The sequence below is a fragment of the Streptopelia decaocto genome (genome assembly GCF_964273445.1).
Source record: "Streptopelia decaocto genome assembly, chromosome: 2".
Classification (NCBI taxonomy): Eukaryota; Metazoa; Chordata; class Aves; order Columbiformes; family Columbidae; genus Streptopelia; species Streptopelia decaocto.
Genome location: NC_138655.1, coordinates 33,760,570 through 33,783,524, shown reverse-complemented (window position 1 = coordinate 33,783,524; position 22,955 = coordinate 33,760,570). Strand labels below are relative to the sequence as shown.

Sequence of the window (22,955 nt, the reverse complement as noted above, 5' to 3'; positions counted from 1 at the left end):
TTGAGCAGGCAGTTTAGTTAACTTCCTAACATCCCATACAACCCAAATTTTCAATGATTCAATGAGTAAATAAAAATCGTCATGTTCCTGCACTCGTTCATGTCTATACTCACACAGAGAAGACTCAAGAGTTAATTCATCTAATTGCAATAAAAACCCTACAATGTTTACAGAAAGCATTTCAATTGTCTTGAATAATCCAAATCCTACAAAGAGAAGTAAGTATAAATACAATTTAAGAGAGCAATACTTACTGTTATTTGTTGGCTCAGGAAACCCAACATTCTGTCCATTCCAACTCTTGTTTTCTCCAAGCTGGAACAGGTAGAAAAAGACAAATAAATATGGAGCAAACTGCTCCTTAAACAGAACATTCATGTCTATAGATGTAGTGGAAACATTCTAAAAAGGATGACTTGGGACTGCCAGATCTGCTCACAAAACTTTGCTAACATATTTTAATTTCTGTCTAAAATAGGTTATTTGAAGAATGCACCCTTCATGAATAAACATTAACAACTATTGTCTAACAGTGAAATACAAACGTTTCCCCAAGGATTAGGCTCAACATAATATATTACCAAATCAGACTTAAAATCAAGTTTTTTAAGCCGCCCTCAACTGAAAACATACGCAGACAGAAAAATTACATTCTAAACCAAGAAGATCCTAATATCTGCCTATGAAAGAATGCATAAACACTACAAAGTACTTTGGGTGTAAGTTTAAAATATTTACTTGTTAGGAATCCATTTAGATACTGAAGTGGAAGCAAAGAAAGATTGTAATTTTCCATTCTCTTAATATATAGGTTTTTTTGAGGAAGCTAATTTTCTTCAAATTAATTTTATTATGTTTAACACCAAGTATTACTCTGACACAGAAAAGGGGAGCAATTAATACAGAAGTTCAAAACAAGGCCATTCCTGAAGTCTACACAGTAAATAACATGGCAGTGTTCTAGATTTATGTGTAAATGTGGATAAACAAGTACAAGATTCCTCATGAACTAGGAGCTACTGACAACCAGCTCAATGAATGTGAAACAAATGATCCTCTTCAGACTTCACTGGGATTTTGTATGCAAAAGAAAACCCGTGGGCAGAGCAGCCTGTGTGCCATGGCGACGTCGTGATGACTTGCCCTGGAAGATGGGGCTGATTGGAAAGCAGAAGAGATGTGGAAGAGGATCATCCAGCTGAAACCTGCCTCTGTACCTCAGAGGTTGCGTCAAGGCTGTTTAGATTACTGTCACCTTGTAATGCAGACTACTAGATGATATTTTTTTCTTGGGAAAGAGGAGTGGAGAGCACACTAGCCAAAGGAGCTATTCCAATGGCTGTTTCCCTGCCTTTTCTCATCATTTACATCCCAATGTGCTTACGGCCTAGGCAGCACGCAATAAAAATGGGAGATATTCAGTGGCGAGGGGTGATAGGTATTAGAGTTGGCTCTCAAACTGGTCACCTGTCTCCATGCACTTTAACTGCACATAACTCCTTTTATTCATATTATGAAGTGATACTTATACAGGATATATTTTTATATAGGAAAATATGGAAGATGACAGTTCTTCAAATGAATAAGCAGTATGAAATCTATAAATATGTTTGTATTTACCGCTGGCTGTTACAACAGCATGGTTTTGTCACGAATCCATACTGTGCATCTGTAACATGATCTGAAAATCAGCACGAGCACAGTGCTACAATATGAGAAGAACATTTTGAACTCTCCTCATTCCTCTCTTTTTACTGTTTATTGATCATGATGGGGAATTTAATGAGAATTTATCTATCAATAAGTTATCCTTAGTGCTACAGTCTCACATGAATGCAATCTACTCTGATTTTTTTCTAAGAGAATAAAAGTGGCAAAAAGACTGAAACATGAAAAAATGAAGACACTACAAGTCTCCATTCTGATCCTTAGGGCTAAAATTCTGATGGCTACAAAATGTCTCCCAGAGCACTTTCAAATCGCTCTCCTCGGGGCTCTGCACAACCATTACTGAATTCTTCCAGGAACGGGATTACCTCAGAGAGGAGCAGAGCCTTTACTTCTTTTACATTACATCAATTCCCTGTTTACCTGTGTGGCCATCAGCACCATGCATGGCCCTTGTAACACTCTTAGGTCTTCATTAAAACAACGAATACAGTCACATTTATACACCAGCGTTAAGGAAAAACAGCAGGCAAGAGGGGATGGGGATGAAAGTACTCTGGGAGGACAGGGCAGGAGAAAGAAAAATTTCCTTTTTTAAAAGCATCCAAAACAACACAAGTGATAATCACCCATTTAGACACTAAGTTGATATGTCACCTTATCTACATTGGGCCAAATTTTGGATTTAAGGAGAGAAACAAGTATCTTCTAATGGCACATCTTTATCGTGCAATTTATGTGGAAGGAATTTTACACCAGTAGAGATCTAAAGGCTATCTTCCCTTTTCTCCAGCACAGTTTAGTTCGAGAATTAAAATGCTTTCATCTACACAAACTAACTTGTGTATCTGCTTTAAATATGTTCAGACTATTATATACAGAAGATAAAGCCAGATGTTCTAGATATTTTATGTCCTTAACCCCAACAAAGCTATAAAAATTTGTTCTATGATCTTGAATACTCTCAGTACATAAAATTTGAGTGCTTTACATTTTTTGGATACAGCATCATGTTTGCTCATTCTGTTCAGAATAATATTAGGCCATTATATGGTATTCTATCAATTCTAAGATATCTATGTCTGCAAGTATGTAATTAAACCTGTTTTTTTAAGACAATGCACTTGTAAGCAACAGTTTAATAAATGTAGACAAATGAAGAAGCAGTGCCCCTTTTTAAACCACTCATTATATTTAAGAATTTCAATGTAACCACAAGTTTCCACTGTGCAGAGCTCTCCAAAGCAACTATGTTGTGGGCTGTATTTTTTCAGGCTTTATCTCTGAAAATTACTGACTAAAAATACTTCAGCCAATCTGAAATCCAAGAATGAAAACCTATGACTTCCTATTAGAAAAAAAAAAGCTGACTTTTCTGGTTTGTTTTTCAAAAAACCCTTTGGCCAAATTGGCCGTGAAGAAAAAGTTGAAACTGGTAGAAAGTTATCTCCTACAGAAGTCAAGTGTCAGGATTCTAGTGAAAATGAATCACCCTTTGGCTCTGTCATAAGTATTTTTTAAAATGGCTATGACTTCACAGTGTGTTCTTACTAAGAACACCACCTAGGCTCCAAGTGCTCTGTTTAGAGCATTGCACACTTGTTTATGGCTAAGATACAAAGTACAGAACATAGAGAAGGTGAGTGCGAACAGCATACATGGAACTGCTCCTCTCTGAGGAGTTGGAAACAGGAGGTGGAGCCAGGTAACCAGGATGGCATTTACCTTTTGCTGGCTTAAGAGTACAGAATGTATGGAACAGAGTATCTTCCTATACAGTTGTGGGTTTTTTTAAGAAAAAGAGTGTTTCAGAAGATACATATAGACATATGCTTTATTCAGATTTATCACTTGGTCCCCAGCAAAGCTCAGCAGAAGACTCTGTTGACCTGAGCTAGCTGTTGCAGCCATAGCATACATTTAATCCATGATCAAAATATACACATGCAGTGACTCTGTGTAAGACAGAAGCTGTTAAGAATTCACAGCTTAGCCACATACCTTACCAAATACCTTTTCAGGATACAAAAGGCAAAAACTTAACACCCATTTTGGTTACAAAACCTTCCATCAACAAACTCAAGAACAGAGTGCTAAGCTGCACATCACTAACATGGAAATACATACCTATATCACATATAAATTTAAAATGCAATTCCTTTTTCACACCGAAAAAGTGACATGCATTTTCTTTCTCAGACATCAAACCTGAAAAGGCCATTACTTTTCTGGACTGCTTTAGTGTATAAGCAACAGCAAGACAAACATTGACTACTATTAGTACTTCATGTATGAAAATTAATAGCGTCATTCCTCTCAGTCCTCTCAGTGCCCAAAATGGAATAAAAGCAAGAGGCACGTTCATCCTGATTTGTAAGTAGAAATACGTGCACACATCACGTGTACACTTTTGCATCCACACTATCCTCTGGAACTACATTCCTGTTCTTAATTACTCTTACAGGAGGAGAGGCTGCACTTACTACTAACTGTAGCTATAGAGCTGCAGCTAAACAAAGGCTGATCTCTGAGAAGTAACATCCTAAAATAGGGGGTGTACAAGTTTAAGCTTCTGTTCTTACTGAGTTATTAGCTGATACAACTAAGAAACATAAGGAAGGGTAAAATGTGGGCATCATAACAAAAGGTTCTCACCTTTTCTGACTGGTCTTGAAGAGGAGTAGAGGCTTTGTAACCCAGCTGTAGCAACATTGCTTCCGCTGCATTTCTTTTAGCTATTTTCTTGTTGGGGCCTGTTCCAGTAGTAATCTCATTGCCTACTTTGACCTTAAAAAGAAAACATTGATCATAATCACAATAAATGCAAGACTCCTTAATATCAGCATGTACTAATCTTGCTGACCTACCAACAGTCGTCAGCTCTTCTGATGAAGGTGCAATCTTGGAAAAGTAAGAATATAGCAGAAGGGGACTACAGTACCACTTCACACAGGCAAGCTCGTTCAGATTTTTCAGGTCTCCAAACTCCTACCGAAGAGCCACATTATTCTGTATCGCAGTGCACACACAGCTGTCTCTCTCTTCCACCTGCCTCTGTGCCAACCCCACCCTCCCTGCTGAACATCTCCCCACCCCTGCTCCCCACTCTGCCTCAGTGTACAAGTGTTACAGCATCTGGATTTCCCTGTAAAAGTGTTGTCGACAGCAGTTCCCCAGCATTGTCAGGACAGTATCCAAAACAATGGAGAGACAAACAATGACCTGGAGATTTCAATGAGAGTGTTTTCTAAAGAAAGACGAAAACCATGTTGACATTCCTCCCCCATTTGTCACACTGCAAGGAACACAAGGGTTGGGGCTGCTTTCTTTTGCACACATACACCTGACAAGCTTTCATCAAAACAGTCTTTGGAAAGAAGAGTCCTCGTTGGACCTGTGGTCTATAGTGCACAAAGGGTTTCTGACAAATAAGATGCCTTTCATAAAACTAGGAGAAATTTAAAACCTCAAAATAAACACAAATTAAAGACAATGGATATCCACAAAGAGTGACACTCCAACTTATTCCTTGGTACCTTTCCTGAACTCCTGAAGCTGTCTGTGTGTGGTTTGTGATATTAGCACTGTCACTGCTGTTCACTTATGTGATATTCATAGCTCTTTGACAGCTATATTTCATTCTTTCCATTAAGCCATTTTGTTTGCATATTTTCTCTTAAAAGAGCATATGGTTTCAAAAGTGTGTTAAAAAAAGGAAACCAAAATACAATAAAAATAACAAAATAGCCAAGGTGATCTGAATAAAAGAAACCTTAGAGGACAAAGACCTGAAACAGTCTGGAAGCAGCTTTTAAAAAGGTGTAAAAACAGGTATACAGTTGTTAAATAAATACTACATGTTATTTACTAATTTGTGTTGGTCAAAAATTATTCAATTTCCTCAAATTATCATGTACGTATTTTCCTAAAAGATTCATTTTTCCTTTACTCAAATACCTATTAATTCTACATACAAAGAAGAGGTTTTAAATAAATGATAATGAATGTGAACATCCCTTCAAAGTACATATAATTAAACAAAAAGATTCAGCTACCTAACAGGTAAGTATTAATAATCTTGAAATAAAAGCCTTATCTTCTAGGCAGTTCCACAATTGCAATTAGAACATAGCCAATCTGCTAAAAGTTTATACGCAATAAAACTGAGGGACTTTAATGGGACAAGACAAAATGATAATTTATAACATAGCTCACAATAAATCAATGTGCTGCTATTTCTCAGACCTGTAAAACTGGTTTAGCTATTATTATAACCTCTATCAAGGATTAAAGGTCTGACTACAAAGAGAAAGAGCTTTCTGAAATTAACTTTGGGAACAGAACACCAACTAATGTCATCAGAGGTTTTCTTCTGTTTATCTAGTGGTCAGGACAAGTAATTGGATCCATTTCATCACATCTAAACTGGCTCTTTGTGTGACAGATAAAAATGAACATATTATCTCTGGATATTTTACTTCCACATTCAATTAAATTAAATGAAAACATAGTTTAAGTAGTTTATACAATGGCTTTTTATTCTGATAAGGTTTTTTGCATATCAGAATGAATCCACTGAGACTTCCTGAAGACAGGAGAACCAGCGGTATGATTTTAGTGTGAAAATACCACAATAGTGTAAAAATGGGGCTATGGTCTTTAAAAATATATGTAATAAAGCAACAGATTTATGGAATTTCTTTGACTCTTCCTTTCACAAATCTTCCTAGACAAGGGGATCTTCTATGTATTCACTGCTTTTAAGATTTTTTTTTTTATTCAAACCAAAGATTTTGCCATTACTCAGACTATTACACTGAATTCTCAGCCCATCGTTCTAACACTAGACTGCATTACGCAGTCCTTTTCTGATCCCTCACACAACTACCTATTTGTGGTCATTGCTAGGGGGGTGTGCGCAAGGGCAAAGGGATGGTCCGTGATAGGATCACTCTTTTTCAAATACTTTCATATAGCATAAAAAGTTGGAAATACAAGTTTATATGCATAAATCTGATTCCACAACAAAAGGAATCAAATACCTTCTTTTGCTTCAAAGAGAAAAATAATAAAGCACCAACGAAGACCAGTGATGTCCAAGAAAATGAAGACTGCTAGCGTATCTTCATTGACATGAAGAAGGGACTTAAAGATGTAAGTGAAAATACAACTAATTTTCTGGAGAAAGAGGTGCTGCTATGTCAGAAATTCTGCTAGTGATCAGAAGTGACGTTTTGGTGTAGCTTGTAGACAACAAGTCAAAACATGTTCAGGTATGCTATTCTGGATTGTTCCGGCACAAAATTACCCCTAAGTGAAAACACAAGAGAAAAGAATTCTTTCCTGTTCCTAATCTTTCTTAGCCTGCTGTTGTGCTATCTCACAAAATATCATGGTTATATCAAATCTTCGTGAATGTTCTTAATTTAAATTTAAACAAACATTAATGATCTACTGTTTCTGTATTAGGTCCAGAGCCTTTAACTGGACAGGCTAAAATAGGTGATGGAAGGCTTTTTTTTGTGCTATTTCAGATATGAACAAAGCCACAAAGAAACAGAAAATGTGAAAAGATTTACAACACTATTATTTTTTAACTAAAATGCTTAGTAATATGGAGATACATGTATCCATATTTCAGAATGCTTGTTTGCATTGTGATCCTCTGATCAACAATAGCAAAAAAAAATTAATCAGAAAGACAAGTAAAAGTAAATAACTCATGAACCATCAAGGATAAAGACAGAAACAATCAGGTGAAATAAAACAAAGAGTATAAAAATGCAACAAGACTACAAGAAACGGGTCTAGAAGGCTCATAGCCTACTTGCCATTTGTTTCGCCAAGAGAAAGAAGAAAAGTTCAAACAGGCTTTCTGATACTGATTTCATACTGCTCTTGTACAACTGACCGCAAACTGAAGAGCTGAACACAGAGGGATCCGCTTCATTTTGCTTGAGTTTGCACATAACATAACAAGGGCATTATCTTGAACGTGACAGCACATGATACCTGCATAACAAACTCTCGACGGCGAGGCATTCCTCTCTCTGACAGAAGAACATACTCTGGCTCCTTCTCCTTTTTGGCCTGTTGGATCTGAGCCAGACGACTGATGGGATTCATTCCTTGACCATATTCTGGTCCAGTCTGAAACAGGTTTAAAAGACAAAACCATTATTTCAGCATCTACCCATCTATCTGCTTCGATAAATCATTTACTAAGGTTACCTCTTCTTTAATACCTACTCTGAGAGAATAAGAAGTAAATTTCTTCCCGTCTTCTGATCACAAGACAGAAGGTAAGAATCCTCAAGCTTAAAACTGTGGAAAAAAGTATGCACCTACTTTCTGGTACTGCTGCAGGCAGTGTGCATATCTAGCATCTGTGAACTACTAATACCCTCATTTATCTATGAAAGTCCTAGGGGGATGGATGAAAATCAGCAGATTCATCAGTCAATTATATCTCATTGCCCTGTTTCTATGCCCTAAACCCCTTAAAATAGGTTGCTACAATGCTATATAACGAGGAAACTGGCTCCCTCAGCCCGCCCACCTTCCTTCTCGGCACCACTGCCATCCATCCCACAACGCGACTAAAGCTGCAGGTTTGCTCTGCTTGTGTGTTGTAGGGATTAATTCTCAAAATACTTTTAGGTAGTCAAGCTAGAAATGGCTATCTCCATTGGCAAGAAATGTTTCATACTGTGAGCCACCCACAAAGTATTTCAAATGCTTAACAGACAACAGTCCTCACGGCAACATGTCAAAATGTATGGTGAGTGGGGAAATTGATCTGATGGGAGGAAAAGAAAACGACTGAGAGATGGGTCTGTCCAAGATTACGCAGACAAGTGGAAAACTACAGTCCTTACAAACTATCTACTTCTGAAACCCTTTTAATATGTTATTACTTACACAGCAAATGTTCTCTCAAAGCAAACAGCTATGAAAATATTCGTTTGTGGATCTTAGGGAGAAGAAATTAAGACCCTCAAAAATTTATCTGAAGTCATATTTAACTGATTTACATACCATAACACAATGAACTTGCAAAACTAAATGGCATTTGAATGCAGAATTGTGTTTATGCTATTGAGCTGTTTCCTATTCATGAAGCCATTTGCAGGGTAAGAAAAGACCAGCAGTCATGCTTGTTTGAGCCTCTCAAATAAGAACAAACAAGCGGTCCAGTACTTAAACAGACTATCAGCAACTGAAGGCAAAGACCAGAAAGGGATATTATATTAAGAAAGCTGTGCAGCAAATCCTATGCAGCATAACTGCTGAAGTTGTTAGAGAAGATGTAGGTGAAAGAATTAAGACAATGTCATGCACAAGGGCAGCTGTGTGGGCAAGAGGCCAGGCAGAGACAAAATGCAGAGCAGGCTAAATAAAGTGCAGGCCATAAGATACAGCCTCATAAATATATATACAAATAAAAAGAAGCTATTGTTAACACTTTTTTTGATACTCAAAACATGTGTCGGTTAAATTAAAAGAAATAGGCACACTAAAAGCATTTAGGAAGTTTGGATATCCAAAACTGAAAACCTTCGACATATCCAGGTTATTTTGACTATTAATGTCTCTTTCTAACATGGCCAACTTCAGATAATTCAATTTAAGACTGTAATGGTCAATGGTATATGATATAATAAGAGCTTTTTACATTATTATACCCTTAGCATCCCTCTTGAGAAAAACTTTCCAAAATGAGACAATCAGAGCAAATAGCCTTTTCAGATTTTGCCACTTTAAAGCTGCATTAATGCTGATAGTTTTCTACTAAATCATTTTTTATGCTTGTTTTTTCCTAGAAGCCTTTGAGAATTAGGTCCTCAGAATTTCAGTAGGAGATCAGTATCTAATTAACCTAGGTTTTTTTTGAAAAATCACTCATTCTGTTTTGAAGGCAAATGAAGAGAGGAAGATGATGAACTAAGTCCTTTGTACGTTTTCCAAACCCAGGCTTGCACTCTCTGAAGTATTTGCTTATTTTAGATGGCTTTTCTGTTGGCTGCTCCTACACTCAACGTACTGAGTATCCAGATTTCTAATGGTCATAGTTTTAGTAAAGTAAGTACAGATTTACTTATATTTACAATCTATCCACGTAACACTTGATGAGGGCTGAGTTCAAGTCACACGGGTATAATGCTGTGCGTGGACAGCAAAAAAATGCGAACCATGTACATAATATAATTCAGAAAAAGTTAAGATTTGTTTTTGTTTTTAGTTTTGGGGTTTTTTTTGTTTTTGTTTTTAAATGAACAAGAGGCAAATACAGAAAAAGAAATTAAATTTACGTCCAAAACTATAATCTGAAGCACAGGTTTTTGACATTAAGGTTTCCTGGTTTTACCCACAATTTTAGTCTTGAGGTTCCTGATCTGCGTAGTACGTGGCAAAAGCGACTCTGTAACACCAGAAAGAAAGCGAGCAACTGTCCACCATTATTTATACCGACCTGAGAGTAAGGAAGGCTATGAATGTGCCCTTACATACACCTAGACGACTATCCAACGTGCTAGAGAATAGAAAATGACACAGAAAGAGTTTACTTCCTCACAAAATAAAACTTCCTAAAACAAAATGTAGCAGATTTTGGTCACCTCATCTTCTGCACTGAACAGATGACAAGTTAATCTGATTAGTTGTTCAGTGCTTAGACCACGCAGTGATGCTTCAGTAAACATACGGACACTATGTGGTTACTTTTGTTAGGTCATCTGGAAGACTAATGACTTCAGATGACCCTTTGGTTTTGTATGAATTTGGGATGAGTAGACAAACCAGGGCTACTTATAGACTGACTGCATTGTAGAAGCAGCAATAAACCTACTGACACCAAGAAAAAAGGCATCATTAAAAAAGCTTGAGCTCACAAGAAGCCAGAGCCTCTAAGGGAAGCCTCATCAATACAGCACAAAGCACATTAATATCCTCTGAGACACAGCATGTTTGAATGAAGGGATGGTTCAAAGTCTATGAGTCCTTCATGGGCTTGTCTCCAGTCAACTTTCTATGTGTACCTGGGAGCTAAAGAGCATTATCAAATAGACGCATACAAAACAAAAGAAGTATTGTCCTTTTGCACTTGACAAGGGACACACTAGGTTGAGATGTCAACATATTCTTGGCCTCCTTTGAAATCTTTCAAAAATCAAAACAAATGGAAACTGAAGTCACAAAACTCCCTAATCTTGCTGCATGAAGGGAGGAAGCTGGACTGTGCACCGTTTCCCCATATATCCACTATTCCTTATATCTATGTCCCTCTTCAAACTGGAGAGGGGGGAAAGACCAGGGAGAGAACCACCACATACACTAGTAGGGTCTCCCAGAGATAATGCTAAAAATTCACGTGGCTGTACAAAGCAACTTGGAGGGTCTGACCCAGCACTACACCTGAACCAAACGCCTGAAGACTTCAGTGATGCGAGTTCAGTCCTTAAGCCGAGCACCTTACAAGCCATTCCGTTTGACAACTTCACAGCATTCTCAGAATTTGAAAAAGTACAGACACATTAGCACAGGCAAACAAGTAACAGTATCAGCAGAAAATGACAAATAAGCTTTTACTGATTTAAAATCTGATTAACTCTGTTACTTTCTGAGCAAACATGCTTAATTCTATCAAACGTGGACACATACCTTCAATATTGGTTTTGGACGTTTTTTAAAGTAAAGTTTTGGCTTTTCAATGACAGGAAGAGGAGGAAGTTTCTTAAGTTCTTGTAGGACAGCCATTGCAGCACGTTTCTTTGAGAGTTTCTTACTGTTGCCTTCTCCTTCTGCAGTGAATTCTCCTACTGTAACTCGTGTAACAAAGCTCTTCATGTGAGGAGGTCCACTTTCTTTAATCACCTTTTAAGCAAAAATAACATTGAGTCAAATCACCCTGTAAGAACATAACTTAATGTTTGTATTTCTGCAATGTACTTACTACTAATGTAGTTTCCCTCCTAACTGAAGGTACTTAGATGGGTCTTCATAAAATCTGGACAAGTATTAATAGACAGTACCAGGTTTGAGGACAGAAAGTTAAGGCTAATTAGATAAAGCACACCTAACCATCATATTCAGTGTTTCACAGAAAATACAGCAGACCTATATTTTCAAAAAGATTTACACAGTAACACTATACACAACAAAAATGCATATTTAAACCACGGCTGCACTTTTCCTGGCAAAGTGCTTCAAATACTAAAGAAATTCAATTCATGAAGGCCTGTAAGGCTTTGGCTGTTTTTCTACAAAAAAACATATTAAAAACTATATTTATATGGCATCACTTCAACCCAATTGTAATTTTTTTTCTATTACCATTAAGAAATACTATGTTCACTCATGGTCCCAAACTTCAGTCTTCAAGATGTGTATTTTGCCACTGTCCCAGGTGCAGGCAGCTCACACCTTGCCAGAGCACACACCTCAGAGCAACACCCCCTGCATCTGAACGGCTGCCACAGTCTTGCGCCCACAACTCCCAGCTGTCCTTCCTAACAGCACCAAAAGGCATTATCAGAAGAGCCACCACAACTCACACAAAAGCCAATCAGTTCTGTAAAGTTTCATTTATTCACTCCCTTCCAAGCATATTCAGGATGACAGTGAGAAAACCCATTTGAAGTACTTCTCCACTATTCAAAATTATAACAATATGGAAAGAAACAAAGTTCTGAATGCTGGACCTTCCTTTAACTAATTTTCTGTCTTCATTTTTCCACACACACACACATCTCCTTTCAGGAGACTATACTGTTAGGATGCATTCACCAACAAATCACAGCACTGCAAGTGCTAAGATCACCATTTCTTCCTGTGTGCACCATTTACTGGTCTGGACAATGTCTATCACGAATTAGAGACCTCATTTGGGAAAAGGTTCAGTGATTTTGTTTGATGGGCGGAAGCGGCTACCTAATTTAATCTTTGTTATATGTAATGTGTACAAGGAGGCATTAGAGCATCTGACAGGCACCTCTTTGTATTATCTTCAAAATCAATAAAAATACGTACTTTTTCAGATGGTGCAATTACATCAAACGATTTGTTGAAGAAGTGTAAAGCAAGAAGCTGAGTGCAAAGGAACTGAGGTATAAGTGCCAGGGCCTTCTTGGTGTAATAATTGTATTTTTAATGGGCTGAAGCCTTCAACCTTAATACTATTACAACATGTTTTGTATTAAAGTTCTTTTTATCAAGGTCATGTCCTTGCATTATTTAGTTTTGCTGTTACACTGTAATGAGGTCTCCTTAGGCTTGTATTTCTTTTTTAAGCTCTCTTTTGTGGCAACTTCACCCAGTAAATACAATTATCACAGCATATATCAATAAAAAGACACAAAATGAAAATTAACGGACAACTTAGTCTGCGTTTTCCCAGAATAAGACAACATCTGTGCCAGCACGGGATTTCTCTGTAGTAGTCCGGGAGTGCTCCCACTCTAAGATTCCAGGTAATAACTTCAGAAGTGTTGTCAAGATTACCTCAGTTCAAAGTTGCCCGTGAGCGCTTCATGGCGTGAGGAGGCAGCGGCGCTTTCTGGGCACTGAGCCAGGGGAACCCGCAGCGCCCGCACCCGCACTGGGACCAGCCGGGCTTTGTGTCACAAAATCACAGAATGGCTGGGGTTGGAAGGGACCTCTGGAGATCATCTAGTCCAACCCATCTGCTAAAGCAGGGTCACCCAGAGCAGATTGCACAGGAATAGGTCCAGGTGGGTTTTGAATGTCTCCAGAGAAGGAGACTCCACAACCTCTCTGGGCAGCCTGTTCCAGTGTTCTGGCACCCTCAAGGTAAAGACGTTTCTCCTTAAATACAGACAGAACCTCCTAAGCTTCAGTCTGTGCCTGCTGCCCCTCGCCCTGTCGCTGGGCACCACTGAAAGGAGTCTGGCCCCATCCTCTTGACACCCACTCTTGAGATATTTGTAAGCATTGATGAGATCCCCTCTCAGCCTTCCCTTCTCCAGCTCAGTGCTGAACACCGTCATCACACTGCAGCGCTTCCTATTTGGCTCTAAAGGTGGATCTTAATCCATCCCTGTACATTCCTGTTTGAGTATTAAAACAGCTTGGCTGTAAAACATGGCTAAACTGACCTTACTAAGGTCCTTAATCTCTTTGTGGTCTCGCTAATACCATTATATAGGTATTTCTACTTACATGCAATATAATGTCTTAATAAAATATACAAGAATGTCTATACTGACCAGATTAAAAAGGACAAAATAACTTGCTTAAGAAATACAGTTGCTGAAATCCTAAAATACTAGCTTCATGTAATTTTTCTCATATATATATAAAAATGCACACAAATATATGAAAAATAATGTTAATACAAAACTAGACTATATTTTCATATACATGAAAATACAATTCTTAATATAAACCTAATATATTCCGGTGTGTTTTTCATCTTTTAAACCTTTAAGTATGTGACGCAAGGTAAATAATTGCCTGGTAAAGATTCAAAACTATTTTTTTGTTAGTGTGCAAATGAAAAAAAGTCTGTTGTCAACAGAATGAACCCCACAGGATTCCGATATGACCTGGATCATGCTAAGCATCCAAATTTGGTAATTTAGCAAAAAACGAATATTTACCTAGCAACATTTTTGGTTAACCCCATATTTTAGATCTTTTTACTCCACATGATTTCAAACAGTTGTGCTATAAGCCTAGGGTCAGAAAACACTAAGAAGAAATTCAGCCTTTGCTATCCAAGAACACTGTATGCATTAGTACATTAAACTATTTCCTTAGTTGAAAGATACGACCTGTGGACCAAATCATGGCTAATTTAAAGCTGAGAATTTGATTAAGGGCGACAGTTCATTACACTTTTCTTTTTCTGTTCCACTGATTTAAAGAATAACTCCAGCAAGAGAAAACACATGGGGCCAAAACACATCTAAGGTCAAGTTACATCAAGAATGAATTTGGCTCAACTTAATGAATCATGCTGACAAATGAAAACCAGCAGTACGATTACAACGAAAGAGGAACACTGCTTCAATTATTAATGAGACTCCAGGTAGAAAATTCAAAAGATTACAACCAGATTAAATGTACATTAAAAAAAATAAAAGAGGAAACAAAAAGGAGGTCAACAAAAATATGTCACTCACACCAATGATTATTTTTAAGTTTTAAAATACCAATATATTTCCATGTGCTTGTGTGGGAAGACATACCAGATTTTCCCAGTTTAATTTTTTTTTAAAAAAAGTCAAAAAGTTCTGACTGTTTTATTAAAACTGGGGTGAGGAACGGTGACCATCATGCAAAACCTGAGTGAGAGCTACTGATTTTTTCAACCATCCAATCTGAAAACTTTAATCCCCAGGAAAGCAGGAGCCAAACGGGTGTGAAACTTCCTGCTGAGAACTTGCTCAGGCTCCCAGAGTCAGCAATTTGGTCTGTTCCTGGTTCAAAATACAGAACCTCTGCCTCACTGTGATAAGACTGGACACAAGAAACTGCATAACTCCTTTTCCCAGCAGAACACTCAAAGGGGATGGAGAGGCAGATGATTTGCCTGTTCAGGCAAACTATCCCCTCACTCCGGATACTGAGAACAAAAAAAGTACATTATTGCATTTGCTGTTCTAAAGAAAGAACACTCCAATCCAAAGAAAAATATTGACAGTAAAATGACAGTCTGAAACACCTCAACATGTTCTAATACCTGAAGCCGTTGACCTCAGTTACATCTTCTAGGCTCAGTCAACTCCTTACTGACAAGTCAGAAATAAGCAAGAGAACAAAAAAAAAAAAGCACAAAATTTTAGCCTATTGTCAATGAGGGAATGAAAACCAAAATGACCTTTTTATAGCTATTCTAACAATTCCTGCAGCAATCAGTTTTGTATCCCTCCTTAAAATCCTTCATTGAGAGTCCCACAAACGCCTTATAGGAGCTGCATTTTGACTTAGAAGTTGATGAATAAAGATTACCTAAGAATGCACCAGTGAGAAGTATGGAGTAAAGCTTGTGCTTTGTTGGAATTGAATGCTCTTATTTTAGTTAACGATTTCACAGACAGAAATCCCTTAAAAATCATCCTAAAGTTCCTAGGCAATTAAAGCTAGCCATATTACACAAAACAGGATAGACGGAAGAAACCCACGGAGTTCTGCACGCTATTTTCCACCCCTTGTGTAATTCTGAGGACAAGTTTACCTAAAACTTTACATATCTTTATCACCATTACTTAGTTGCATAACACAGCACTGTTGGAACATTGGCTAAAGCTTCGTCAGATGAAGAAAAGGCAGATCATTTTATAGCTATTGCACAAAAAAAAAATTAAAAAGCCTAGCAAAAGCTTTGATGCCTGCCTGGAATAACACAAAACCATTTGTAAATAAAATCCTATTAGAAACATCAGATCCTGGGGATTACCCATAATTGCTTAGCAGTTTTATTGAAATATAAGCCAGTATCAAGCTCAATCAAAACTCTATTAAGAATGTCACCTTTACTTAGATTTAAAGGCAGGAAATAACACAAAACCTGTCAGGAGCGCAAGAAACTGTCTTTTTCCAATGTTGTTAATATTCTTTGGCAAGTGACATATTAGACTTTTCCTATACTCTCTGTATCTCTGCCTTCATTCACTCCTTACCAAATGCTCTCCCTTAAATAAGCTGAAACACAGGAATGAAGTTAAGAACACACTCAAAGCGCTATTCCTCTTTTCTTTCCAACCTCCAAGTTATTCTGTGACCCATGACCATTCATCTCCTTGTATTTTAGTGCATTGATTTGTATGGAACGATTCCAAATACTTTTAAATACTTAAGGTAGAAAATGATGTGTGAAAACCAAAACGTTAATTATGAGCTTCCTTGTGGAAGCACAGGCATGTGTTTCCATTATGTGTGATTTTGTATAAGAGTCATGTTCTTTCTATGCAGTTGCAAATTGATACACCAACACCCCCAGACACCCCAGTTTTACCTTCGAGAGTTTACATTCTCTTAACGTTCTAATTAGTCCATAGTACATACAGCATATATATAAATCACACACGTGCTTGTTATACTGATGAATTCATTAGTCAAAAACAATATTATTTGTCCTTGGCCCTCTTATCTACCTTCTGAGAGATTTCTCAGATTTCTAAGAAGGTCCGAATAGCTCATTTTACATTGGCCAATTCGTGGATATGGGCCAAACATTCCAGCAAAATGCATACAGCACACTGTAAGGCATGCCACAGCACGATTTATTCTTTTGGCATGCAAAGATGTGCCTATACTTCATAAGGAAAAAGCACTGGAGAAAATAACCATCATGAGTACAGGCACTACCCATGTGCTTCCTATAAACTCAGTTTAAATGTAAAACTAAAAGCATGAAAATAAAATTTCAAAGAGCCACTTAAATTAGCATATTCTGCATTTAAAAAATTAAAACAAACAAACAAAACAACAACAACAAAAACACAAAAACCAAACCCCCCAGCTTTGAAGTCTGGTGGTTCCTACCACAACGATGTTACATTTTTACAACTGCTTTGTGCAAGAATTTTCTCATAGGAAAAATGTTCCTAACACTCATTCTTCCATACTAAGTTCATTGATAGCATTGGAGCTATTCCAAAAACTCTTTATTGCTTAAGGTAAACAAAGGTGTCAGAAGCAGGTTCATAGATAAAATGTTATGAAATGAGAAAAACCATCATGAAGGTTTAAGTAGAGATAGATAAGGAGTCAAACAGTATGGAAAATAAAAAGATACTCATGATTTTCTGAAACCAGCATGGTGGATGCAAAGTGTCTCAACGGGAGCTTTTGTGGTGCATGAATGCCTCCAGTTAAAGCAAAGACTTGGGCTGACTGTTTCGAATATCATTTCAAATCAGATTGAGTGTGGCTACTGATTCTAATCTCACAGCACTATACAGAAGATGGCTGAAATGTCTTTCTGCCATCCACTTGTTTGCAAACAAATATCAGGTCTCTAATCCTTCTGAAAGAGCATCTAATTTAATAGTAAAAACTCAGTGTCTTAGATTGTGATACACTACCTATTTTTTTATTTATAATTTGCATGAATTTGAATGTCATCTTCATAATGGCTGAATATTCTTACCTGTGTTCAGTTTTAGTGGCACATTTTTTAATACTTTCTTAGCAAAGAGATGAATATGTAACACATACCTCAAAACTGACGGGTATATTGCGCTTCAAAGCAATTTCAAACACTACACTGATCTCAGACTTGTTTGCATCTTTATCTTCTTCTGATTCTTTTCCTGTTTCTCCATTCTGAAAATGAAGAATACATAATCATATTACAGTTCTTAGAAGATAAAAAAATATAATATGCTCCTCTGCTCATTTAACAAAGACTTTTGATTTCTCCTGTCATACTATAAATCAGTGTTTGTTCATCCATTGCGACACCCCATTATCGGACACCTGCTGACTGTGAAGCCGTATATAACGCACTTATGCTTCATAATAAAGGAACACATACACATTCATTTACGAATTAATGAGAGATGGCAAAATAACTTCTATGGATTTTAATCTTACTAATGACATGGATAAATAATAACCTGAATTACACACTTCCTTTGTTGAACATGAGGACGAAACAGATCCTTTGACCTGTTTCTCAGTCTCTCTGCGGGTACCCCTTCCAAGCAAAGAAGAAGTCTTCTCTACTTCTTGGAAAGCACAGAGGACTGTACTTGTCTCAGAAGAAACGTAGTGAATCACCCCCACACTTGACTGGGTCATCAGGTTACAGGTGTCCTCAGCAGGTCCAGCTGGTTAATGGCCCCTCCATCAACTTCCCTCTGGGAGTTATGACCAGTGTGAAAAGGTAGTGACAGAGAACAGCTTGCTCAACACAGAACATTATTTATTTATCCATAGGAACATAACAGAGAGGCTAAGACATAAAACGACAAAAGGCACAGGCAAACATTACCCTGCCTAAAATTCAGCTTTGCTTTGCACTTCGGGTAAGTCTTATTTTTCTCGGGCAACCACCAGCATGGGGAAATGTCAAAGAGTTATCGCCTTCTGCAACTGCTGCCTTCTGGTGTTTGTCCCCCAGGCCACATCTTCCTTCACTCTCAGAGGCTCCACTTTCAGATACTTTCAAACTGCTAAGCCCTGAGTGTTTCAAACTGGGATCTCTCAACAACCATGTAACCTTGGCCAGGCTCCTAATTTTTTATTAGCGGAGGTAAACATCAAAGAAACTCGGGTTGAATTAGGTGGATTCCTGTAGAGTTCCCATCTTACATAACAAAGTCTGATCTAAATCTTCAGCCACCAGCACAGCTAAAAAGTCCAGATACCGAAGTTATAAAATAACATTAAAAAAACATTAGGTTCCTCACATTAACAATGAAATTTCTCAATCTTTTACCGACCATTTCGTAATATATTAATGTCTAAGATAACGCAGGACCAAGAATGCAGTAGTCAGCTACAGCCTGCAGACTTGGAGCTGGAAAGTTTTGAGTCTGAAAAAGCAGTTTACATCCATGACATTGAACTGGAGCTCCATACAAAATAAACATTTACAGTTTACAGAATCTGCTGAAAATAAAGGGTGCAGTGCAAAGCAGTAACAAGGGTGGTTAGAATGAAATTATGCAGGATGTCTAGCTAATACAAAGCATTGATTAGGTTCACTGAGAAAGCTAAATTATATAAAGAGACAATATTTAAAAGTAAACATATATTTTGGGGATATAAAGAATATCAAACATAAAGAGTGGGGTACTACTATTCTGTAAAAAACAGTGAGAGTCTTACTCAGTATTGTATTCAATTAAATTTGTGTTTTATAAATGACAATGATAATCTGAAAAGCTGACAAAAAAAGCCACAAGGATGAAGTACTGAATTTTTAGGTTTTCTAGCTATAATCAGCTTAATCAGATATGTGGAGTCTAATGTAGAAATTCACATCGGCCCAGAAAATCCCTGATTGTCCCTTCTGCCCTTACAATTTCACTTCTTGCCTATTTTTCCACTGAACACAGTAGAGAGCCTAAACGCAAGTGGAGACTAGGGAAGACCAGAGACTTTAAGTAGTGAGCAATAAAGTTTCAAGCCTTAGATGTATGACTTCCCCAAGGAAGATAAATTATGCTTAGGAGTGTCTCAAGTATGTTGGATTTAAATTTGATCCTCATTCCACAACTGACACTTTAATTGTAAGGCCTTTGTTAGCCTCACATGTATGAGACAGCAGAGCCGCTTTGGCAGACACACAATAGCTCTTTTATGAAAGCAGGTTCACAGGCACCTGCAACCCTGCCCTGTTTGCTGATTGCTCCTTGTTTCTGCTCACCTTATGCTCTTCTACATGTTTGTGCAATGAAGTATTAAGATGGCAATATTCTTCTTCAGTGGTTTAATATGGATTAAAAAAAGTATTCTTAACTAAGTTTAAAAAAAGAAAAAAAGGAAAAAAAGGTATCTTGAAATGAAAGAAGAAAATACGGCATTAAGCAAACATGGTTATGAAGGGCAAAAGGTAAAGCTTTATATTTAGTGTGCTATACTCCATGTATCCCACTCCAGTGAATTTCACCGAGTTACTAATGGCATGCAGGGCTAGACCAGTACCAGCAGGTCTGTCCTCGCTCCCCGCTCTGCTCCCATGGGAAGCGCAGTGGCCGTGACGGGGGGAGAAAGAAGCTCAATCAGTCACATAATTGAGGCCAGCCAGACTCTAATGCATACTGGCTCTGATCCACGCGTGACGTCTCAGCAATTGTGAATCAATCACATTCCACGGCAGACCCAAGCAGGACAGTTCTGCTGAAGAAAGCAGGGTTTTGCTGAGCTGGACCATGTCCTGTGGTGAGGGCACATCCCACCACTGTGTAGCAGCCCTGCGTGTACTTCACATGACCAGAAGCAGGTAGGAACCTCAACCTTGGCACCACCAAGCCCTTAAACTCTACTTCAACCAACCTCCAGTTCTCTGCAGAGCTACACTCAGCTCCACACACTCAGCTCTTCGTACTCCATCATGACCTAGGCATAGTGTCACCTCCAAGTGACAGAAATGTTTCTTCATGACTAGCCCGCAATCAGCTCCCTTTAACCTCAGCATGACCAAGCCACAGAGGTTTTCCTGACTGAGGACTCGATTTAGTCTCCTCCTCTCAGATACCTGTTATTGAGATCCTACAGTATCCCAAGTGGTCCTCAGCTGCTGCACCAGAAACTCACAGTGCTCCTGCAGGTCTTGGAAGTTCTATGTGAACATCCCAGCTTATCTACGGTATTGTCTCCTGGTAAGTCTTCCCTCTTTTTCTCATAGCTAACTGTGGATTTGATTCAGCTTACATATATAACTTATGGTGGTGAGGAGAATAATGAACTTACTTCATTAGCACATGAGACAGCACGCTACAAGAATTTAGGAAACTCAATTTGCCACGCCTACGTCTTCTAAAAACCTGCACACCCTAACAGACACTGCTGTAAATAGACACTAAATAGACCAAATAAGACAAAAAGGTCATTAAAGATTTTATAACTTTTGCTAGGTAAATTATATATGAAAATGGGCTATGAAAACTCAGTATATAAATTAGGTACATACCCATGTTACTTAAATATTATTTACTTCCATCTACTACTTGTTATCATATGCACTCAGTGGTTCCATTTCCATTCTAATTGATGGATAACTTGAATTAAAATATTCTTTTAATAAAATAAAATAAAATGTAATATTAAACATACAATTTTCAAAATTTAAGAATATGCTGAGCTAGAAATATGTTTCAATAATATGAAATTCCCACTCAGGTTTGTGCTAAGGATTCATTATCAACCAATACACTTGTCTGGAAAACACAAGAGAAAAGAAGAGAATTGACAATGAGAAAGGAAACAGGGATTCCTCCTAAGACTTTCCATATTCTTTTTTAATAGTTTTCCCGTTAAAAAAAAATCAATATTAATTACAGTAAATGATTCTGAAGAGAATTTCCTGTTCTAGCAAAATAATATAGCAAAACAAAAGGGTGAGTCAAATTCTCTTTGGATCAAAAGGAGGATGTAGACATAGGGTGAGGCAGAAAGAACAAAGATTTTTTTTAAGACAGAAAATTATTTCCATTCTTAAAAAGCAGCTCAAAACTACCACACAAGACACTGAAGGTACTATTAGCAATGTTTTGTACTGTGCACAGAAGTTCAACAGGCATCATCAGAAAGAGTGAGCCAATTAAAAAGATTGTTTCCTCCTGCATTTATTTTGGCTTATTTAACTGGGCAATTTTATTATATTTGTCCTTTCAATTTGCAAAGATTATTTTGAGAATACTTCCTCTGTTAAATACTTTTTAAAACATGACACAACGTTTTCATTTTTAAGTTGCAATATACACCACTTATAAACACAGCAGTGAGAAAGCTAGGCATTTAAAAAGGTACTAGGTGGCTAAAAGCCTAAAAGCATCAGACAGGTGATCAGTAGCTGTCAGTGAGCACCATCAGGTTCTCAGGTACACTGGGGACAAGTTGTTTAAACTGTAAAGATCACATTCATGGCACAACACACATTCAAGATTAATAATTAATTCCCCGTGAAGCCACTGATTAAATAGACATTTTATCCACGTTTTGCATAATCTCAAATAATTTATGTTTTACTTCATCGCTGTTGACAATCCCATCTTTAAAACGCCTACTTTTTGTTATTAAGTCTAGTTGCTTGTCAGGTGTGCTATAATAAAGTAGTAACACTAACAATTTGTTAGTATTTCTTCTGTAACTACTGAGACAAATATTAAAAAAACCCCTAAAAATTAAACATTGAAAAAGTGCCAATTAAATAGTTTGATTTGGTTATCTTAACGTGAAGATTAGAAACAGTTTTCTGAAACACAAACCTGAGGTAATTTTTCTGGAATAGGCTCATTCTGGAGAGCTTGAAGGGCCTTCATTGCAGCATTATGTCTAGCAGCTTGACGAGTCTTCCCTTCACCAAAAAACTCACTGTTGCCAACAGTTAACTGGACATAGAAAATTTTAGGCACTGGGCAGTGATACCTGGAAATAAATCATGGAAAGAAAACAAGTTACAAATTTTAACCATCAATTTTATGTAATACAGAGCAGTAGTGAGGGATACAACATTATCTTTTCTCATGGAGTAAGAACTAACACTCTAACATGTGACTGTTCCTCAGCAAGACCATCGGTAACTCTGACAGCAGCTCCTACATGCAAACCAGCTCTTCAACGAGCTCTACGGTACTTCAGGCCAACAGCCC

General features: G+C 37.6%; 1 protein-coding gene across 3 annotated transcripts in view; it reads right to left on the bottom strand.

Annotated features, from left to right (window-relative positions):
* STAU2 (staufen double-stranded RNA binding protein 2) overlaps positions 1 to 22,955 on the bottom strand; it is a 174,151-nt gene that overhangs the window by 95,997 nt on the left and 55,199 nt on the right. For all 3 annotated transcript variants that reach the window (XM_082046008.1, XM_082046010.1, XM_082046009.1), the window contains exons 6-11: positions 22,572 to 22,731; positions 17,851 to 17,958; positions 11,329 to 11,541; positions 7,681 to 7,818; positions 4,324 to 4,455; positions 255 to 315 (exon numbers count right to left, since the gene is read on the bottom strand). In XM_082046008.1, the coding sequence (XP_081902134.1) occupies positions 255 to 315; positions 4,324 to 4,455; positions 7,681 to 7,818; positions 11,329 to 11,541; positions 17,851 to 17,958; positions 22,572 to 22,731 (812 nt within the window). The remainder of the gene's footprint in view (positions 1 to 254; positions 316 to 4,323; positions 4,456 to 7,680; positions 7,819 to 11,328; positions 11,542 to 17,850; positions 17,959 to 22,571; positions 22,732 to 22,955) is intronic.